We start from the raw sequence: 22,846 nt of genomic DNA on the forward strand, positions 1-22,846 counted from the left end.
TGGTACCCTCGTTTGACACTGATTTGGTTCCTCTGGTTTCATCTTTGCGGGACTCTTATTATAAACATAGACTCTGGTTGAAGCTACACGCTCATTATTTGTTACTCTAAAGTGAGTTAGATATGACCCATTTTTGAAAAAAGTGGAGGTACCCTTATTTGAGTACTTTTACGGTTACTCACTTCTGAGTAAGGGCGTCATACGTCAAAAACTGATTAGAATCTACTCTGTTTATGCAAACCAGGAATTAACGAAATTGAGTACAAGTTACCCAGTTTGCCAAAATTTGGAAATTTGATGATTTCTGGTTTTTGTAAATCTGACTCAATAAATAAAATAAATTCAGAACAATCAAAACAGATTTATTTTTCATCGAAACATTATAAAAGTTTTAAATCATTCACGTGTCTTTATATAATGCGGCAACCAACCGGTTCACAGTTGCCCGTGAACTGTGGCTCATGTTTTTGTACAGTACGCACACCAGAAAATCCGTCATCATCCGTCACCAAACACTGCGAAGGATTTATATTGTATCGATTGCATGTATTGGGCACTGTACATCGATACAAATGTTTCCGTTCATTATCACGAATAAAAGCCTGACTTAAAACGGCATCGCAGGACACACAACATGCGGTTGTTCATTTTGAAGAGATGTTTTTTATGTTTTCAAATCCTCTGCAATAATGATGTTGAGCTGAAATTGTTATGGAATATTGTTACATGTTGTTTGTAATGTAATTGATTAGGAAATTATTGATTTGATGAAAGATCAAATACTTACTGCTAGCAAACGAATAAAAAGCGACACCAATTGTTTTTCGGAAACAGATAATATCGCTGTTGAAAACTTTTGACATATACATATACTCAGGGGTGAGTAAACATCATGGATAATAACTCAAAACTGAGTAAACATGGTAATTATGAAAATTTTAGTAAATGTTACTCAATTATCCAGTCCCCGATAACTCCCTTTTTGAAATTTTGCATAAGAATACCAAACTGAGTAGATCCTAATCAAATTAGAGTTAAAATAAAGCAGCGTGTAGGGACTGTTGTATAGAGATACGCAAAGAGAAAAGCAGTAAATATGGCAACCCTTTGCTAATATTCTATTCCAAACAATTCTGGCAACCACATTTAATTTTGCATGACTTTTCATACGCACTAGAAAGTGTAATGAAATTCCGAAACTTTGTAAGGATATATTACTGAGTTTCAAAGTTTGTTTATACTTTTTTTTTATTTTCAATGTATCACTCATAATACGAGCATAATAAACACATTTTCCGTTCAAACCATAATTGCACGTGGTTCACAACATTTATACTGATTACAACACACATTCTGTACGAAAAGTAACACTCCTGAGTTTCTTTACTTTGCACACTTGGAGCCTCGATTTGACGGTTCACTTGGAGTTTTCGACGACACTCTTTGCGTATCTGTTCATAACACCGTCTGCAGCTAAAACCAGAGTCTACGTGTATATAGAGTCGCGCAAAGAGAAAATCTATCGTTTCGGCAACACAGTTTTTGTGCCGTTTGTTGCCAAGAAGGCAAGAACCCCGAAAAAAAATAACATTAAAGAAACATTAAAAAACTTCAAAAATTGCTGTAATTGTACATAGCTATACCATAATTTAACTATGTTTTTCATTGTAGATACACCACTTTTACATTAAATATCATTGTCCAGAACAATAAAAAACATCGTTTTTGCCATTTTCACCATGAAAAAGGGGGGTCGTTATGTATCTTAACAGCATTTTTTCAGGCATTTTTCCCATACATTTAGAGGTCACTGACAATGTTATTCATGGTAAAACTATAATCGGTGGTAGATTCAACAACAAAAAACGTTGTTAAAACATGGTATTGACAATCGTTTACAAGCTTACAGTAAAAATACAGTGTTTTCATTGTAAAAAACACGGTATTTTTACTGTAAGCTTGTAAACGATTGTTGTCATTACCATGTTTTAACAACGTTTTTTGTTGTTGAATCTACCACCGACAATAATTCTACCATGAAAAACATTGTCAGTGACTTCTAAATGTATGGGAAAAATGCCTGAAAAATGCTGTTATGATACATAACGACCCCCCTTCTTCATGGTAAAAATGGCAAAAACGATGTTTTTTTATTGTTCTGGACAATGATATTTAATGTAAAATTGATGTTTCTATAATACAAAACATAGTTAAATTATGGTATAGCTATGTACACTTACAGCAATTTTTAAGTTTTTTTTTCAATGTTTTTTTGTTGTTATTTTTTTCGGAACTATACAGTTCTGTTTTTCACCATGCATAAGCGAATAAAATTTTTGAAATTCTTCACAAGGTTCACAGTTTTGTTAGATTACACCGGTGATGATTTGTTAAATTTCACTGAACCAGTGTATTTCGGCAACACAGTTTTTGCGCCGTTTGTTGCCAAGAACTATACAGTTCTGTTTTCCACCATGCATAAGCGAATATCATTTTTTGAAATTCTTCACAAGGTACACAGTTTTGTAAGATTACACCAGGGATGTTTTATTAAATGTAAGTGAACCAGTGTACAGTATAAACACTATATATATAGACCTGCGGACTGAATCGCAGCGAGCCAAAATAACTGTCAAACGTGCGAGCCAAAATGAACATAACGAAAAATTTGTATCAAACAAATAACAAGAATATAAAAAACCAGCGATTCCAGTGCTGCTGTCATCCACTACGCAGGTCTATATATATAGTGTCTATAGTGTACAGGTTTAATGTTCGATTAAAATGTGTAAGTAAAGCTTCGGAAAAACGCATATTCTTTATTACGCTCAATTACAACACTTTCAATCCAGTCCTAACATTATCACCTTGTTTATTTACAAATCGTTTATTTACAAATCAACGAGAAATTCAAGTATGAGATAACCAGATCTAAGAAGCTGAAAATAAAGGTTTATTGCAAGGAACACTAAAAATACCTATCACCGAACCATGTTAGAAAGTTAGCAGGCATGCCAAGCTAACATCTGACAAAATTTTACGGTTAGCATCAGGGTCTGACGGAAGTTATAGGGCAAAAGATGTGAATTTTGTCAGAGGCACAGCGGAAATGCTCTCGGTGATGTATGAAACATGAAAAATACCTATCACCGAACCATGTTAGAAAGTTAGCAGGCATGCCAAGCTACCATCTGACAAAATCTTACGGTTAGCATCAGGGTCTGACGGAAGTTATGGGGCAAAAGGTGTGAATTTTGTCAGAGGCACAGCGGAAATGCTCTTGGTGTTGCATGAAACATGAAAAATACCTATCACCGAATCATGTTAGAAAGGTAGCAGACATGCCCAGCTTAGGGATACCATCCATCCTGATTTAGCAGCACATGATCTGATATTGTGATTCTATTTGAGCGTCGTTATTTTTTTCATATTCTAGCATTTGTCGTGATTTTCTTAAAATAGTCAATTTTGTAGCGTATCTTTTACGATTTCGGGATACAATATCAGCGAAGTGACGAGATAAATCTTCTAGGTTTTGGAATCGTCGAACATCTAGTAATTGTGAAAATACGAGACAGAACCGCTTTTTAACAAGATACGTCCCACGAAACGCTCGCATGCCGTTGAAATGCCCCGCGTCTTCAATAAAATTGAACCACCCTATGTCATGTTTTTCCACTGCGACAGTGTGCTTCTCTAACAATAATTCTACAATCATACTACTCATTCATCTTCCTCTTCAAATCTATAACTATTAGTATACAGGATAATTGCGGGGCTAGTGCTGTGATTCTATTAATACTCAAAAGTGTCCTGATTTCTACCTTCGACCAGATGGTATCCTTAGCAAAGCTCCCAAGTAACCAAAAGGTCGGATAAAAGAATAAATTATAGACTAATCAGCCAATCCAACGATCATGAATAGAATTCTATTCAGCTCAATTTTTAAGTAACTAACTGTACTTTCAAGTTCGCATTTGTTGAATAAACTCCGAGTAGCATGCAAAGCAGCTTTTAAACCGAACTAGAAAGTTCACATTAAGTTCGGTTAGGTCGCTGAACAGAGCGCTATTCAGCTTGAAAAGAAAACTTCAAAATACTTAAAATAAAAATCAATTTGCAATTTTCCAATTCCCTCACTCATCATTCGTGTTGCTTCATCAATCCCATGATAATCATTTACTGAAGAAATTTAGATCAGAAGAATAATGTCTGGCTTCATTTATTATTAAATTCAATAATTTTTTTGCAACTTACTACACAAGCTTCGAACTCGAGTCCTCCCTCTTTAAAGCTTAGATTCATACCACTGCTCCGTTCCCGCTATATGAGATCAGCATCGATTTTAATCGATGTGCTGATTTCTCTTCATTACATACACGTTCATAGCTATAGGAACATACCGGGTCTCTCTTTCAGCTTGAAAGTTCAGATAAAGTACAGGCAGAACCTCATGCGAACTAGGAAGTTCAGAAAAGGCTGACGCGGAACTTTTTCTGAACTTTCAAGTTCAGAAGAAGTACGCGCGGAACGCAATGTGAACTTAAGTCTGACAGTTCTCTAGTTTGTTTTGATTTTGCTGCAGTAATTGTAATTGTAATTGTAATTGAAAAACGTTGTGTACGCAATATTTTCCTTCCAAACGTTTACTGAAATTTTATTCTGGTAAGCAGTATATACAAAATATGATAAATGTTCAAAATCAACAAAAACTTTTTCGGTCAACAGATATGCTGTGTGCCGCAGTCCAAACAACCAACGCCTTGGAACACAGGGAGCTCTCGGTGGTGTCCGAGAAATGGATTCGGACCTCCAAAACCGGCAACATCATGCTGTGGCCTACATAAAAACACCCAAGATTTGGGCAAATTGCTCAGGGATGGAAGCATCACGCACAGCAAATGTCTAACGGGATTTCACAGCTTACATCATTTTTTCTTTTGACCTGCACATTCATTGGTATCTGAATTCATAATTGATTTCCTGTAAGGTAACAAAAGTGTTCAGATAGAGAAACCTTTAAGCACCCTAATATTACCTGGAATCATAGCTTTGTTTTCTTTTTGCCATTAATTTAGATAATAAAATTCCGATGATAATAAAATAGACCACATTTTTGAATGTTTTTGAAAAACTCATTTTTTATCACTAATCCTGAAGCAAACTTCACTTTAGCCAATGTAGAGAAAGCACGAGTCAGAACTTAAAATGAACTTTGAAGTGGAAATGAAGTATGATATAGACTTCTCCTGAACTTTCGTGCTGATCAAAGGTACGGATAAAATGCTAACCGAACTTTAATTTCCGGCGGCTTTAAGGTTCACGTGTGAACTTTGTGTGAACTGCAAGGTTCCAATGAAGAGGAGCAAGCAGCTTCTCCTGAACCTTCGTGCTGATTGGAAGTATGGATAAAATGCTAACCGAACTTGAATTCTGAGGGTTTTGAAGTTCACGTGTGAACTTTATGTGAACTTTAAGGTTCCAATGAAGAGTAGAAAGCAGCTTCTATTGAACTTCCGTGCTGATTAGAAGTACGGATAAAATGTTAATCGAACTTTAATTTCCGGGGGTTTTGAAGTTCACGTGTGAACTTTATGTGAACTTTAAGGTTCCAACAAAGGGGAACAAGCAGCTTCTCATGAACTTTTAAGTTGCTTTTCTTGGACTTCGAATTACAGTGAAATAGAATGTCGAAGATAATTAATTCAACGAACAAAAAAGGAAATTTATTTAAAGATATGTTGTTACATCGAGAGTGCGTCTGTTACTGAAGAAAAGGTTTTACTTATACTCTGCGCGCATTCGCAGTGACCACTCACACAGTCTCGTTGCTTACGACTCAACAGTGTGCGCAGCAGACAGGGCTGCACACGCAGCGCACGTACACTAGGGGTGATACAATGATTGTCTCTCCAATACTCCTCCTCAATCAATGCTGTCACCACTGGTTTCCAAATCCTCATGTCGACGAACTTTTCAAATTGGGTCGCACCAAGTGGTTTTGTAAGTATATCAGCCACCATATGCTCCGTTGGACAATACTTCAGGTTCAACACCTTATCGTCACACAACTGTCTAACGAAATGCGCTCTAGTTTCAATGTGCTTTGAACGCCGACTTGTACGTTCAGAGCTTGCAAAAGTTATGCAACTCTGATTATCTCCTAGTACAGTCACAGGCCCTTGGCAAGGTTCACCCAATTCCTTGAGTAGACACCGAAGCCACACCAACTCCTGACTTGCTTCGCTGAGCGCCACATACTCCGACTCCATCGAAGACAGTGTTACACTCGATTGCTTCCGACTGCTCCATGAAACGGCCGCACCAGCGAACATGTACACAAAACCAGTGGTAGATTTCCGAGTACGAATATCTTCCGCCCAATCCGCATCGGAATATCCGACTAGGTCACCACCACCAGCATTGTCATACCGCAATCGCCAATTCTTGGTTGCCTGCAGGTAGCGGACGACTCGCTTCGCAGCCACCCAGTCCGCCTCTGTCGGTGAACTCACTTTTCGACCGAGTATTGATGCACTCACTGCCACATCCAGTCGAGCACAGACCGCTATGTACAGTAATGCACCGACAAGACTTCTATACTTGGCCCCATTAGCGAGTACGGAACTTTTGTCCTCCTCCTTCACATATCCAGACTCCATCGGAGTCCTTGCTCCTTTCGCTTCGCGAAGTCCGATCCTCTCCGCCACTCTATCGATATGGCCTTCCAAAGACAGGCTATAAACTCCAGCTTCGCAACGTATCTCCAAGCCAAGAAAGTAACTTAGGTCACCCAGATCCGTGATATCGAATTCTTTCTGTAGTGCTCTAAACACAACACTAATTTCCGCTTCATCTTTACAGCCAACAAGAATGTCATCTACATACACCAAAACATAGATTCGCTTCTCGTTTAGGCTTCGTATATAGGCAGGAATCCGTCTTGCTTTGCTTAAAACCCATGCCTTTAAGAATTGCGTCCAGTCGCTTGTTCCAGCACCTAGCAGACTGTTTCAGTCCGTAAATACTTCTCCTCAAGCGACACACCATGTTTATCCTACCTTTTATTGCATGGCCAGGAGGTTGCAGCATGTACAACTCTTGGTCAAGTTGTCCATGCAAGTAAGCTGTTTTCACATCAAAGTGCCTCAGCTTCATACCTCTCTTGCTCACTGTTGCTAACAGTAATCGAAGCGTTGTATGGGTGGTAACTGGTGCAAAAACTTCGTCGTAGTCTTCGCCGTATTTCTGGGAGAATCCCTGCGCCACCAGACTCGCCTTATACTTGGTCACCTCACCAGCTGCGTTTCGTTTCAACTTGAAAACCCAGCGGCAACCGACAGGCTTGCGTCCCTCAGGTAAATTCACCAGTTCCCACGTTCCGTTTTCCATTTTAATTCGAGATTTTAATTCGTCTAACATGGCTGCTTTCCATTTTTCTTTCCTATCGCAGCTCAACGCTTCCTTCGAATTTCTTGGTTCTATTTCCTCCTCGGAAGTTTCAGCTGAAAAAATCTCCTCAATCAGCCTTCTTGGTGGAACGCCGAAATTTTGCATCTCTGCTGATCGTAATTCGACTGGTCTGAACGTTGAGAAATCGATATGCTTTTCGTCCCACCGCGTAACCGATAAAAATCAACTTTTCGGACTTCATATCAAGAAGTTCCTTCGGAACATGCACATATGCCTCACTTCCGAATATCTTCAGGTGACTGAACGAAGGTTTCTTCCGGTTCCACTTTTCGTACGGAGTGCAGTCAACCGCCAACGATGGGCAGCGATTCTGCAAATAATTTGCCGTGTTGATCGCCTCGCCCCAAAGTTTCTTCTCCAAACCAGATTCAGACAGCATACAGCGCATCATTTCCTTCAGATATCGGTTCTTTCGTTCTGCCACTCCATTTTGCTGCGGTGAATATGGAGCCGACATTTGCTAAACGATGCCAATGTTAACGAAAAACTTATTCAAGCCACTTCCAGAATACTCGACCTGATGCACTTGGGGTAACGTCCAAACTGATTTTTCATCAAATTGCAGTATTCACGGATTTTTACTTCCGCTTCCGACTTCTGCTTGTGCAAATAAATAACCGAATAGCGACTGTAATCGTCCACAAGAATTATATAAAACCGATTTCCACTCGGTGTTGCCACTTCCATTGGCCCTCCTAAATCACTGTGCACAAGGTCACCAACTTCACTAGCTCGACTCTTCGAAGCCTTGGGAAATGAGTCTCGGCTCATCTTCCCCTCGCAGCATGGCCCACACACCGATTTCACATTGCACTGACCAACCTTCAAGCCGTGGCCCAGATTCTCACGCACTATTTTCATTACAGCTTTCGAATCCCGGTGGCCCAAGCGACGATGCCACAGATGCTCACACGAACCACCATGCTCCTCTAAAGCCAGCAGGGCTCTGTCCGGAAACTGCTTCAAATGGTACAGACCACCCTTTCGTTGACCGACCAAGACCACTTCGTTTCCCTTGAGCACTTTGCACACCGATTTTTCAAATAGCACACTGAGTCCCAGGTCTGCAATTCTACTCACCGAGAGCAAATTGCTTGCGAGCGATGGAACGTGAAAAACGTTTTCCAATTTCACGTTCACTTTAGCACCTTCACCGTTAACACAGACAATGTTACCAGAACTAGCACCAGCCGATTTAATTTGTTTGCCGTCGGCCAAGCAGATGGTAGCACTTCTGGATCCGTCGAGTTCTCCAAGTAAAGATGCATCGTTGGTCATGTGGGATGTAGCACCAGAGTCAAGATACCACACACTTACTCCTCCGGCACTTCCAGTCGCCAGACACATTTCGAAACATTCTTCACACTCGGCAGCCACATTTGCTTTTCCCTTCTCTTGCCGATCTTGAACCAACTTTCGGCAATCACGCCGAAAATGTCCTTCCTTTTTACAGTAATGGCATACTTTTTTTTTTCTTTCTTCACTTTTGGTTTTTCGCTAAACACCTTTTTCTGCCTTCCACTAAACGAAGACGTTGCAAAAGCACTATCCGCCTCAGCAGACTTTTCGTCACGCCGCCGGCCTTCATCCAACAGCTTCCCTTTCACAAAATCAACAGTTAGATCGGCATCCGGCCGACTCTCAAGCGCCATGATCAAACCATCGTACGAAGAAGGTAGACTAGAAAGCATCAAAGCAACGAACCAATGATCTTTCACCTCTTCGCCTAGCGCTGTAAGCCGGAGGCGCAGCTCCGTCATCATTTTCAGGTGGTCCGCCATTTTTCCACCTTCCGGCATACGTTGCGATACCAGCTGACGCACAACATGGATCTTACTGGATAGAGATGACCGTTCGTGATACTTTTTCAAGGCATCCTACATTCCTTTCGACGTCTCCTGCTGCATGACGTGTATTAGTTGCGAATCTTCCAGTGCCAATCCGATCAATGCCTGCGCCTTCTCGTCATTCGAGACCCAGTTCGCATCTGCATTTTCCGGTTTCGGATCTGTCACCACTTTCAACAGCTTTTCCCGCGTCAACAGGAGTTTCATTTTGAACTTCCAGATTCCAAAATTATTGTCATTCAGTTTCTCAACCGCAACCTTCGTATCCGCCATTTTGTTTTCTTGCACTACTATATTGTCCGTCTTAAATTTTCACTCAAACACTTCGCGTCGAAAAAAAACTATTCTAAACACTACAAAACTATTTCACTTTTGCGTCACCTGGGCCCATAACCTCTTGGACTTCGAATTACAGTGAAATAGAATGTCGAAGATAATTAATTCAACGAACAAAAAAGGAAATTTATTTAAAGATATGTTGTTACATCGAGAGTGCGTCTGTTACTGAAGAAAAGGTTTTACTTATACTCTGCGCGCATTCGCAGTGACCACTCACACAGTCTCGCTGCTTACGACTCAACAGTGTGTGCAGCAGACAGGGCTGCACACGCACCGCACGTACACTAGGGGTGATACAATGATTGTCTCTCCAATAGCTTTCAGGTGTAGACGGTACTTTATTTAGAATGAAGTTCGGTTTGTGAGTAATGTGTCTTGTTGTTCAGCAAGAAAGTTCCGCGGAACCAAATCCGAACCTTATGTGAACCTCTAAGTTCGTTTGTTAAGTGAAATTCGAACTTCTGGTTGCTTGGGCTACTATCTGACTATCTCCCAATGGGTACACTAATCTTGTTGTCTTTAAACGCAAGTAGCGATGGTCAATATTAAACTTTAGTTGTTTGAATAATTACAAGATGATCTCTTATTAAAAAGAGATATGTTTTTTAAGATTGCCTATTCCTATCATATTAAAATGTTATTAAGCTTTCACCATTTTTGTAACACAAAAGAACTGTTTCAACTGCATATGCTTCCTATGCTTAGAATCGTACTGCATTTGGTTCAGATGAAAATCTGCCCACGAGGTTTGATTTTTCCCTAATCCCTTGGATCGAGCTGAAATTTGGGTGTTTTTTCGGGCGGGTAAGGGGAGCGTCGGAAATGGTCACAGGTATAGACCGGTGTTTCCGAAAAGAAATCATTGTTAAAACGCTGGATGGCAAACATCCTCAGCATAGCGGTCGATATTTTACCGTTTTCCAGGCTGAGAGCCACCCCGAATCTTTCCAAAAATCCTTTTCATACTCGCGTATAAAAAGATTTGTTTCGCGAAATCATTTTCTTCGTCACTAGAATCAACCAAAGACTCGAGAACAATTTCCGCGTTCTACATCTAAATTTTGTTTGGCGATTTGCAAATATTAATAGCAAATCGTAGGAATCGAAACAGCACAAAGTACAAAATACAATTATTGACAGTTCGCCAATTTTGAGTATAATAGTTATTGAAGGCAACGTTGCGAAACGTTCCACGGTCTAACGCAATTACTTTAATTAAACATACAAGAATTAAAAATCCATGCACGCACAAACGAAGAAACCTGCAAAAGAATTGTGTTATCGATAATTTGGGAAGACGGAAACAAAGTTAAAAAGAGTTGCTTGAAATAAATAATAAATTTGACATAAGCTAATTTTATTTTTTTAGGTATCATTAAATAAAACACGTAATTTGAGATTTGCACTTCAAAATACGCCAAAAGACTAAGATTTAACGTATTTCTCGAACGAGTCAATTTTTCAACTTTGATTCATTAGGCGTTAGTAGATACCTAAAAATGCAACACTAGTAAACTGTTTGAAATAAACTTAACAATTGTCAAAAAACGTTTAACGGTTTCAACGACTAGACGATTTCTCTCGTTAAGATTCAACCAAAGAAAAAAATCTTTCGAAATAAGTTCGTTTTTTCCCGGAGTCAAGATGATAATACTGAACAATTTACTACTTTTCGGATATCCGGCATCAGTCGGAAAAATTAGGACAAATGCTAAAATATGAAAAATAAATCAGGACGTTCCAAATGGGTTTCAAATTCAGGGCATGTCCTGCTAAATCAGGACGGATGGTAACCCTATACACATGCCAAAAAATCCATAACCATTCTCATATCTGGAGGAGCTCTAATACATAAATAAAAAACACTTTTTTCAAACAACAATAGACCATTTTACGAACTGACAGGTGTCACGGATCCTGCTGATGTTGATGATGCTTTTACGTGCGTTATGTGAGCGGTTCCGAGCTTTCTGTCAAAATTCCATTCATGAATCGAGTTCAGAAACGTCTCGTAAAATGGTCTATGTGGTAGCCAAGTATGACCCTGTTGCTGTGAGTGATTCTGTGTACCAATGTGTTATATCTACCAGAAAGGCTTAGTAAAGTCAACACCTCGTTCGAACTCCCTCTCAAATAATATTATCGTTTTTGTATTACACACTTTCGGAACACGCACACATATTGAAAACATGACTAATAAAAAGGACTGAGCAGGACTCAGTCCGAGGAGTTGAATTTCTGATCTTGGAACCTTCGCTTGTTTTTAATAAGTTTACTACGGTATCACAGTTCCCTGCCCGGCGCGGTACTTTATAACTGGCGACTTCGCGGCAAAATTGTAAGTGCGTTAATTTTAAATAGTTACATATATTCGCGAGTGTTAAAAGTCCGTAAGTGAGTTTTGCGGTGATAATTTGTTACCGTCGGTACAGTGAAAAATAGTTTCGCGGCAACGGCAACGGTCGGCGTCGAACGTTAGATTGCACTAGTTTTTTTGGTGAAGTTGAAGAGCGTACGGCAGGCTTAGGTTTTTTTTGGGGAAATTCGATAAAAGGCAATTTGTTTCTTAATTTTCTCTCGAGGGTTAAGGTGCTGGGAGATTAATTAAGTTATAAATTTTGCCTAAGTAGTGATATCAAGCAGGCGACGGTCTGGAAGTGTTGCAAGTGTTACGGAAAAAAAAGAGTAAAAAAAAGATTAGTTAGGCAAAGGTCTAAATAGTTGAGCACTCTTTGGAACACAACCCGAAGAATGCGGAATCGCGTAACGGTCAACGAAAGCGAGGAGTCTTCAAGTCGGTGGATATTTGATTTTGCCAGGAAAGTATGTCCGGACTCTGTTCCTGAGCAAAACATTGTTCGCGATGCGTCTCCGGGCCACGACGCGATAGAATCACCTTTTACGATGGCAGAATTTTCAGTTGCCCTCCTGTCCTGTAACAATAACGCGCCTGGGTTAGATAGAATCAAATTCAACTTGTTGAAGAATCTACCCGGCAACGCCAAGAGGCGCTTGTTGAACTTGTTCAATAAGTTCCTGGAGCAAAACATTGTACCGCAAGATTGGAGGCAAGTGAAGGTGATCGCCATCCAAAAACCAGGGAAACCAGCTTCTGATCACAACTCTTATAGGCCGATTGCAATGCTGTCCTGTATCCGGAAATTGATGGAAAAAATGATACTCCGTCGTTTAGACCATTGGGTCGAATCAAATGGTCTACTATCAGATACTCAATTTGGCTTCCGCCCTGCCAAAGGGACGAATGATTGTCTTGCGTTGCTTTCAACAGTTATTCAGCTGGCGTATGCTCGCAAAGAACAAATGGCGTCTGCGTTCTTGGACATTAAGGGGGCTTTTGATTCCGTTTCTATTGACATTCTTCCGGGTAAACTTCACCGACAAGGATTTTCTCCAATTTTGAACAATTTTTTGCACAATTTGTTGTCCGAAAAGCACATGCATTTTACGCACGGCGATTTGGCAACTTTTCGCATTAGCTACATGGGTCTTCCCCAGGGATCATGTTTAAGCCCCCTTCTTTACAACTTTTATGTAAATGACATCGACGAATGTCTGGCAAATTCATGCACGATAAGACAACTTGCAGACGACAGTGTAATCTCTGTTACAGGAGCCAAAGCTGCCGATTTGCAAGGACCATTGCAAGATACCTTGGACAATTTGTCTGCTTGGGCTTTACAGCTAGGTATCGAATTCTCTCCGGAGAAGACTGAGATAGTAGTTTTTTCTAGGAAGCATGAACCTGCTCAGCTTCAAACACAATTAATGGGTAAAACGATTTCTCAGGTTTTGGTACACAAATATCTTGGTGTCTGGTTCGACTCTAAAAGCACCTGGGGTTGTCACGTGGGGTATCTGATGAAAAAATGTCAACAAAGAGTGAATTTTCTTCGTACAATAACCGGACAATGGTGGGGAGCCCACCCAGGAGACCTTATAAGGCTTTACCAAACAACGATATTGTCTGTCATTGAGTACGGGTGTTTCTGCTTCCGCTCCGCAGCAAACACACATTTGATCAAACTGGAGCGAATACAATATCGTTGTTTGCGTATCGCCTTGGGTTGCATGCAATCGACCCATACGATGAGTTTGGAGATCTTAGCTGGAGTACTACCATTGAAAACCCGCTTCTGGAGCCTGTCTTCTCGTATTCTAATCAAATGTGAGGTCTTGAACCGTCCCGTGATTGAAAATTTTGAAAGGTTAATCGAACTTAATTCTCAAACCCGTTTTATGACATTGTATTTCAATCACATGTCCCAAAATATTAACCCTTCTTTGAATATTCCAAATCGTGTCGACTTATCAAATACTTCTGATTCTACTGTGTTTTTCGATACATCCATGATAGAAGAAACTCGTGGAATCCCGGATCATTTACGCGTGCAGCAGATCCCCAAAATTTTTTCCAATAAATATCGAAACATCAACTGCGACAATATGTACTACACTGACGGATCACTTCTTGATGGGTCCACTGGCTTCGGTATCTTCAATAACAATTTACCCGTCTCCCATAAGCTCGATAATCCTGCTTCTGTTTACGTCGCAGAATTAGCTGCAATTCAGTACACCCTAGGGATTATCGAAAAAATGCCCACGGACCATTATTTCATCTTTACGGACAGTCTCAGTTCCATTGAGGCTCTCCGATCGATGAAAGATGTTAAGCACTCTCCGTATTTCCTGGGGAAAATACGGGAACATCTGAGTGCTTTATCCGAAAAATCTACTCAGATTACCTTAGCGTGGGTCCCTTCTCACTGCTCGATACCGGGTAATGAGAAAGCGGACTCTTTGGCTAAGGTGGGCGCAACAAACGGTGATATTTATGTAAGACCAATTGCCTTTAATGAATTTTTCGCATTTGTACGTCAGAATACGATCATCAGTTGGCAAAATTCTTGGACCAAGGGGGAGCTGGGAAGGTGGTTACATTCCATAATCCCCAAGGTATCGACGAACCCGTGGTTCAAGGGGTTGGATGTAGGTCGGGATTTCATTTGCGTGATGTCCCGGCTTATGTCCAATCACTATAGATTTGACGCGCATCTCCGTCGTGTTGGGCTCGGGGAGAGTGGTATCTGTGCCTGTGGTGAAGGTTATCACGACATAGAGCACGTTGTTTGGTCATGCCCTGTACACCGTGACGCCAGGTCTAGATTAATAGCTTCCCTGCAGGCCGAAGGTAGGCAGCCGGCTGTTCCTGTTCGTGATGTCTTGGCGAGCCGTGACCTATCCTACATGTCCCTTATATACGTTTTCCTGAAATCCATCCACGCCCCAGTTTAGTCCTATCCCCTTCCGCCTACATCCAACCAAACGACAAGAACACGTTAAGACCCCGGATCCGGAAACAGCGATCAGACCCGCACGATACTCTCAAGGCCCGATGGAAACAACCCAATATGCCAGTCCGTAATATCTTGGCCCAGCAGCGAAACAAATTTAATATGCTGCTTACCTATGGCAATGAAAACCATCAAACAGCAAACCTGTGCTTTTAATGCAAAATATTCTAGCTTTAAGTTAGATTTAGTTTTAGCTCGTAGTCGGCAGCGAGGATAAAAAATTTGCTTTTAGTTATTAAGATACTTTAGAAAGTAAGCTACCAGATATAATTGGCGCCGTTAAACATTGAATTGTATTTGTGCCGTGTCAAATAAACTATAGATGAAGAAAAAAAAAGGTCTAAATTAGCTCAATTTGGGGATGAAAAAAAGTGTTTGACGTAAATTAATGTAAAGAAGAAAGTAATTGAAAAGGGTTATGGTGAATAATTTAAAAAAGAATAAAGGAATAAAAAAAAGTAATTGTGTTTGGTACAAAGGAAATTTTGAAAAGCTATTGTCTTGAAGGACAAAGAGGTATTGAAAAGCTTGTTCAGCAGATTGAAAAGCTTGAAAAGAGTGTGAAGAAAAAAGGCTATTGTATGTTTTTCAAAAAAGGCAAAAGGCTATTGTGTAATTTTCTAAAGAAGACAATGTGTATTGTGTGATATTCCAAAGGGGATAAAAGGCTATTGTGTTTAATTGAACAAAAAATTTTAAAGCTATTGTATTTCTTTTTATCTAAATTTTTAAGTTCATTTTAAAAAGGCAGTGATTACTATTTAAAATTTAAAGAAATTAAAAAGTTTTTAAAGTTTTAAACTAATTAAATTGAAAGTGAAACAAAAAAATTATCTGGCAACCAAAAGTTGCAGTTGAGGCGTTACGCTATAAAGCTCTGTGCGTACGGCGCAAGGAAATCGAAGCTTTGCGCAAAAAGCTTACTCATCAGCTGTTGGATCTCAGGTCTCTGGACAGTCTCTCCTGGCTGAGAGTTTGTTACAGCTCTCGCGTGAGGTAATATTCATCGGGTTTGGTGAGTGACTTTTTTTTCTCATTTTACCATCATCTGTTTCCATTCCACGCAGCGTTTTATTTGCACTGTATACCGATGGCTTCAAATATAGTAGGTTCAATTGAACCGTACGTTCCTGGCGCGTCTTTCGCTGACTCTGTTGAGCGTTTGGGATTTGTATTTCAATACAATAATGTCCCAGAAAATAATCAGAAAGCTTTGTTTATTACTCTTAGCGGGCCGGCGGTCTTCGAGGAATTGAAGCTGCTTTACCCCGCTAGGGATTTATCTTCTTTGCAATATGCAGAGTTGATAAAAAAATTAAAAGAAAGATTCGATAAGAAGGAATCTGATTTGATTCAACGTTTCAAATTTTACAACAGAATACAAGCTATAGATGAATCGGCGGAAAATTTCGTCTTAGCAGTAAAGCTGCAGGCGGAATATTGTGAATTCGGTGAATTCAAGGAGACTGCCATCAGAGATAAACTTCTGATGGGAGTCTATGATAAGGATTTGCAGCAGAAGATGCTAGGTGAGGAAAATCTCACTCTGGCATCAGCTGAGCGAATGATTATCAATTGGGAACTAGCCGGTTCAAGAGCTAAAATGATTAGTAACAGATCGGATCAGATTTCTTCAATTAAAACAAGGTTGGGTAGACGGGACAAGTTCATTCGCGGCGGTTTCAATAATAAACGAAGCAGAAGTAGAAGCAGAAGCAATCGTTTGGCGCACTTAATAGGAATACTGGCGGCTACCGGGGCAGATCGAGAAGCGGTTCGAGGCCAAGGAAAGCAGATTATGCTAAGCGTAGACTGCGGCAAATCTGGACATGTTATCAAAAAATGTTTTAAATATATAAATAACCAGAGGAAACCTATAGTTCGTTTTGCCGATGAGCTTCAACCGGGTACGAGTACGCAATTGGAGCAACTTTTCAATCGACTGCAACCTGCGCTGGATGATTCGTCTGACGATTCAGGTGAATTTAAATGCATGATGGTTTCTAACAAATCAAACATTAATGAACCATGTTTGATTGATGTTTTGATTCAGGGTCGCTTGGTTAAAATGGAGGTTGATTGTGGCTCATCAATAACGCTTATGGGGAAGCGATTTTTTGACAAACTTTTTGTTGTACCTATACAGAAATGTGTGAAGAAACTGGTGGTCGTTAATGGGGCTGAGCTTTCTATCACGGGAAAAGCTTTGGTAGATGTTGTGGTGAATGGAAATTATCAACGTTTGGAACTTATTATTAAAGATAGCAAAAAACGACTTTCTTCCATTATTGGGAAGAAATTGGTTGGATATTTTTTCTCCTAATTGGAGGAAAGTTTTTATCAATTTGAATTCTGTTACTGTTAACAACATTGGGGTTGTTGATGAAAAGGAAAAAGTAATAGTAGATATTAAACAGCGGTTTTCAAACGTTTTTGATAAAGAGTTTTCTTCGCCAATAATAGGTTATGAAGCCGATCTTGTGCTTAAAGATCATTCGCCCATTTTTAAACAAGTTTATGACGTTCCGTATAGATTGCAAGATAAGGTTTTAAAACATTTGGATATGCTAGAAAGAGAAAAAATAATAACACCGATCAAGACAAGTGAATGGGCATCTCCGGTTATTGCGGTTGTTAAAAAGAATCAGGAAATGCGGCTGGTTATAGATTGCAAGGTTTCTATTAACAAAATGATCATCCCAAACACATATCCGCTTCCAGTTTCACAAGATTTGTTCGCGCGATTATCAGGTTGTAAAATTTTTTGTTCTTTAGACTTGGAGGGCGCTTATACTCAGCTAGCTTTATCAGAAAAATCGAAGAAGTTTATGGTTATCAACACCATCAAAGGGCTTTTTACTTATAATCGTTTACCTCAGGGGGCGTCCTCCAGCGCAGCAATTTTTCAACAAGTGATGGAACAAGTTTTGGCCGGACTTGAGAATGTGTCAGTTTATTTAGATGATGTTTTGATTGCAGGAAAAAATTTGATTGATTGTCGTGAGAAACTTTATGCAGTTTTAGAACGACTCAAAAATGCAAACATCAAGGTGAACTTGAATAAATGTAATTTTTTTGTTTCAAGTTTACCATATCTGGGGCACATCATTACTGAAAACGGTTTACTTCCAAATCCAGACAAAATTAAAATGATTAGTGAAGCTATTGCTCCGAAAAATGTGACTGAATTAAAAGCATTTTTAGGTCTCGTAAATTATTACGGAAAATTTGTTCCTCATTTATCATCTAAACTTTTTTGCCTTTACCAATTGTTGAAAAAAAATGTAAAATTTATTTGGGACAATAATTGTGAAAAAGCTTTTGCAGCTAGCAAAGACGCTTTATTAAAGGCAAATATGCTAGAATTTTATGACCCAAGAAAACAAATTGTTGTTGTTTTAGATGCATCAGGCTATGGACTCGGTGGAGTCATAGCACATATTGTTGATGGCATAGAAAAACCAATCTGTTTTACATCTTTTTCACTCAACAAAGCTCAACGTTCTTATCCCATTTTACATTTGGAAGCTTTAGCCGTAGTAAACACAATAAAAAAGTTCCATAAGTTCCTTTATGGCCAAAGTTTCACCGTTTATACTGACCATAAGCAACTGGTAGGCATTTTTGGGAAATCGTGTAAAAATGCAATTTATGTGACAAGGTTACAACGGTATATTCTGGAGTTGTCTATATATGATTTCGACATTCGTTATAGACCGTCAGCCCAAATGGGCAACGCTGATTTCTGCTCACGTTTTCCGCTTAATCAACAAGTACCTGTTGAGTTTGACAAAGAATTCGTTAAGAGTATCAATTTGATACAGGAAGTTCCTGTAGACATTTCCAGAATTGCTAAAGAAACTTCTGAGGATTCATTTTTACAAAGATTATTGTCATATCACCAGAATGGTTGGCCTGAAAGATTTGACAAAGATTTGATAAATATCTATTCTAATCGGCACGACTTGGAAGTTATGGACGGGTGCTTAATTTTTCAGGATAGAGTTGTCATTCCAAGGTCGATGCAAAGAGATATTCTAAAACTATTACATTTAAACCATTCTGGAATCGTAAAAATGAAACAGTTGGCTCGTAGATTAGTATATTGGTTCGGTATAAATGCAGCAATAGAGTCTTTTGTCCACTCATGTGATATTTGTAATAGAATGGCAATAGTACCAAAAAATAAAAATAAAACACATTGGATTCCGTCAATTCGTCCTTTCAGCAGAATACACACAGATTTTTTTTATCATGGTCAAAAAGTGTTTCTGCTAATAGTTGATAGTTTCTCCAAATGGATCGAGCTAGAATGGATGAAGTTTGGTACTAATGCTAATAAGGTAATCAAAAAATTTATGTCCCTTTTTGCTAGATTTGGTCTGCCGGACGTGGTGGTTACAGATGGTGGCCCACCCTTTAATTCTTCTGAATTTTCATCATTTTTGAAAAGGCAAGGTATCATTGTGATGAAAAGTCCTCCTTACAATCCTTCAAGTAATGGACAAGCTGAGAGATCAGTCAGAATTGTTAAGGATGTATTGAAGAAATTTCTTTTTGATGAAGGGGTTAGGAAACTGGACACGGAGGACCAAATCAACTTGTTTCTTATCAACTACAGCAATTCTTGTTTACCAAAAGATGGTAGTTTTCCATCAGAAAAAAATTTAACTTACACCCCAAAAATTTTATTAGATTTAATTAACCCTAAGAAAAAATTTATACCAAAGAAAATTGACGATTCTTTTGATGATTTAATAGATGAGAAGGACCGTAGTATTACAGGTAATACTGAAAAGGTTTTCAAAGATCCAATCACTAATCTGAGGTTGGGAGATACCATCTGGTATAAAAATCATTATCCGAAAGATATTTCAAGACGGATACCAGCAAAATTTTTAAAACGTTGTCCTCCTGCAACTTTTCAGATCAGTGTTGGAAACGTGGTGGTGCAAGCACACCGAGAGCAATTAAGGCTACCCAAGAGGACTGAGGTTCGTCAAAACATAACGGTGCCAAGCAGGATGTTTACTAAACGAGGTCGAGCGGTTTCGGAGGACAGTTCCGAGGATGATTTCTTTGGGTACGATGACGAGTTGGTGGAGTCAGCCACGAAAAGCAAACGCTCGGACGACCTACCGGATGAAAAGGAACAATCCTCGCTGACATTACGGCGACCTGAGAGGCTTAAAGGAAACCGAAAAAGCTACAAACAGTACAAGTGAAAACATGAAGAATAAGTGAGCAAAATACGACGTCTATTGGACGTTTTCAATTTGATATTTAATCATTGGCTAGAGCATCTATGGATGCATTCGTTTTTTTTGTAAATAAGTTGAATCAGCATTGAGCGTCAAAGAACGCATTCGGTCTCATTTATATTTTGAAATTAATTAAGAGCGTCAAATAACGCATTCGGGTTTAATATTTATGTAGTATTTAAGACGTCAACGGACGATTTCCAACTATAAAAAATAATACAAGTGTTTAAACACATTCAAATATTTTGTAAACTATAGATATTATATTTAAAACTTTAAAGGAGGAAGAATTGTTATATCTACCAGAAAGGCTTAGTAAAAGTCGACACCTCGTTCGAACTCCCTCTCAAAAAATATTATCGTTTTTGTATTACACACTTTCGGAACACGCACACATATTGGAAACATGACTAATAAAAAGGACTGAGCAGGACTCAGTCCGAGGAGTTGAATTTCTGATCTTGGAACCTTCGCTTGTTTTTAATAAGTTTACTACGGTATCACAGTTCCCTGCCCGGCGCGGTACTTTATACAATGCAACCCTGAAGTACGGGCCTGAGAGAAATGTTATTATTATGGGTGTTGATGTAAGAACGAAAGCGGGCTAAATAAATAAGTTGCTTAACAGGTATTACTTAAATTATACAATTGTTATTCGGAGTGAGGTACTACATTTGGCGACCGAGGTAAATTTGAAACGAAAGAAAAGGTAATATTTACTATATTTTCAATCGCATTTCATACACATGAAATGTTTGTTTTCTCTTCATGGGAAATGAGGTTATGTTTGTTTGACCTACAGGAGTGCTATACTACGTAGAAGTAGTAACCGCAAGAAGAAGCGTTGGATGCTTACGCGCGATACGAACGGAGGTTAAAAATACTACCGGTGTGTAGTGGCTGTTAGTAACAGCGATAATTTGAGGCTACCAAAGAGTAGCGGCTGGAAATAAACAGCGACCAGAAACATTATATGCTATCAAAACATAGCGGCTGTTGAGCAGCGATTTAAACATTGAAGGAAGGCTACAACACAGTAGCGGTTCGTGGAGCGATAAAAGGCTATTTGCTGATAGCAGTTCTAAAGCAAATTAACTTGTAGATCGTGGAAGCATGGAAAAGTGGGATATTCCACAATTCCACTTCAAGGCACTGCCAAGAAATGTAGTGCGAAATGAATGGGTTAAGTATAAGCGCAATTTCGATTACATTGTCGTTGCTACCGGAGAAAAGGACAGAACTAGGATCCGGAACATATTTCTTGCGAAAGCGGGACCTGATTTACAACAAATATTTGCTTCTATACCAGGCGCCGATGTCGAACATGATGCCAAAAACGCAGTTGATACTTTTGCAGTAGCAATTAGTAAACTGGATTCCTATTTCTCTCCAAAACAGCACGACAGTTTTGAACGTAATTTATTTTGGACATTGAAACCAAACTCCGATGAAACCCTTGCTAAATTCATGCTGCGCTGCCAAGAGCAAGCCAATAAATGCGATTTTGGCAAGACCGCAGAAGAAAGTAGATCGATAAGCGTAATCGATAAAATCATTTTGCTAGCTCCAAGCGAACTAAAAGAAAAGCTTTTACAGGAAAAAGAACTAGATATTGATAAAGCGACAAGGATTGTGAATTCCCATGAGTCCGTTAAGCTTCAAGTGCAGACGATGAGTTCGAACAGTAACGTTTATTCCGAATCAGTATCGACAGATCACGAGGCAAGTAGCAGCATCGTTAATAAGATCCGCAACTCGTCTCCGAAGGAATGCACACGGTGTGGTCGACAAGGTTATTTTGGCAGTGATATTAGTTGTCCAGCAAGGAGTGCAATAAATGCAAACGCATTGGGCATTTCGCCACCAAATGCCGCACGATTGTTCCAATGAAGCGGAAGTTCGACGATACATACAGAAGCAATAAACGTGTTAAACCGGAACGGATTCGAAATATCGAAACTCACTCTAGTAATACTGAGGACACAAAAGCTAGAAACTTCATTTTCAACATAGGTGACGGTGATGAACTGCGGTGGGTGAAGGTTGGCGGAGTTTTGCTGCAGATGTTAGTCGACTCCGGATGTAAGAAAAACATAATTGACGATTAATCGTGGAATTACCTGAAAACAAATGGCGTAAATATACGGAACCAGCAGAATCGGTGTGACGAAACTTTTCTGCCATACGGAGATAAAGCAACGCCATTGACTGTGCTGGGTACTTTCGAAACCGATGTAGTGATTGAGGATGCCGGTAAGACAGTTAAGAAGATTACTACGTGTTATGTAGTTAAAGGTGGTCAGCAATGTCTCTTAGGTAGATCAACTGCCACCGAATTGGGCGTTCTGGCTTGCCCAGTTGTCATGGAGTTAGATCGGTTATGGTAGAAGAGAAGCGACCATTCCCAAAAATTAAAGGCGTTAAAGTTAGTATTCCGATTGATAAATATGTTTCACCAGTATGCCAGCACCCGCGTCGTCCACCCATCGCGCTGATGAAAAAAATCGAGGATAAGTTGCAGTCCCTCTTGGCCAATGATATAATTGAACCA

The 22,846-nt window shown here is 39.5% G+C and overlaps 1 protein-coding gene and 2 long non-coding RNA genes across 5 annotated transcripts; 2 read left to right on the top strand and 1 right to left on the bottom strand.

Annotated features, from left to right (window-relative positions):
- Positions 1-332: 332 nt before the first annotated feature.
- LOC129731633 (uncharacterized) lies at positions 333-1,479 on the bottom strand. The gene is made up of 2 exons (XR_008729047.1): positions 788-1,479; positions 333-700 (listed from the first exon to the last, which is right to left on the bottom strand). It is a non-coding gene; the product is annotated as an uncharacterized LOC129731633 (long non-coding RNA).
- Positions 1,480-2,568: 1,089 nt separating this feature from the next.
- Positions 2,569-20,713, top strand: LOC129731631 (uncharacterized). 2 transcript variants are annotated; one of them, XM_055691768.1, is made up of 2 exons: positions 2,569-2,788; positions 19,963-20,713. In XM_055691768.1, the coding sequence occupies exons 1-2, from the start codon at positions 2,651-2,653 to the stop codon at positions 20,257-20,259; spliced, it is 435 nt and encodes a 144-aa protein (XP_055547743.1). In that variant the 5' UTR covers positions 2,569-2,650; the 3' UTR covers positions 20,260-20,713. The 2 variants fall into 2 exon arrangements, with proteins under 2 accessions (XP_055547743.1, XP_055547744.1); XM_055691769.1 differs by lacking the exon at positions 2,569-2,788 and adding an exon at positions 16,278-17,013.
- Positions 2,795-5,108, top strand: LOC129731632 (uncharacterized). Of its 2 annotated transcripts, none has more exons than XR_008729045.1 (3): positions 2,795-2,951; positions 4,420-4,665; positions 4,729-5,108. It is a non-coding gene; the product is annotated as an uncharacterized LOC129731632 (long non-coding RNA). The 2 variants fall into 2 exon arrangements; XR_008729046.1 differs by having other exon boundaries at positions 2,799-2,914.
- Positions 20,714-22,846: the final 2,133 nt, after the last annotated feature.

The sequence above is a fragment of the Wyeomyia smithii genome, chromosome 3 (assembly GCF_029784165.1).
Source record: "Wyeomyia smithii strain HCP4-BCI-WySm-NY-G18 chromosome 3, ASM2978416v1, whole genome shotgun sequence".
In the NCBI taxonomy this organism is placed as follows: Eukaryota; Metazoa; Arthropoda; class Insecta; order Diptera; family Culicidae; genus Wyeomyia; species Wyeomyia smithii.

Bases quoted from the DNA above. Each gene is read 5' to 3' on its own strand.
- LOC129731631 (XM_055691768.1), top strand. From the start codon at position 2,651: ATGAACATAACGAAAAATTTGTATCAAACAAATAACAAGAATATAAAA. The intron at 2,789-19,962 runs GTAAGTAAAGCT...GCAACTTTTCAG, and splicing joins TTAATGTTCGATTAAAATGT to ATCAGTGTTGGAAACGTGGT.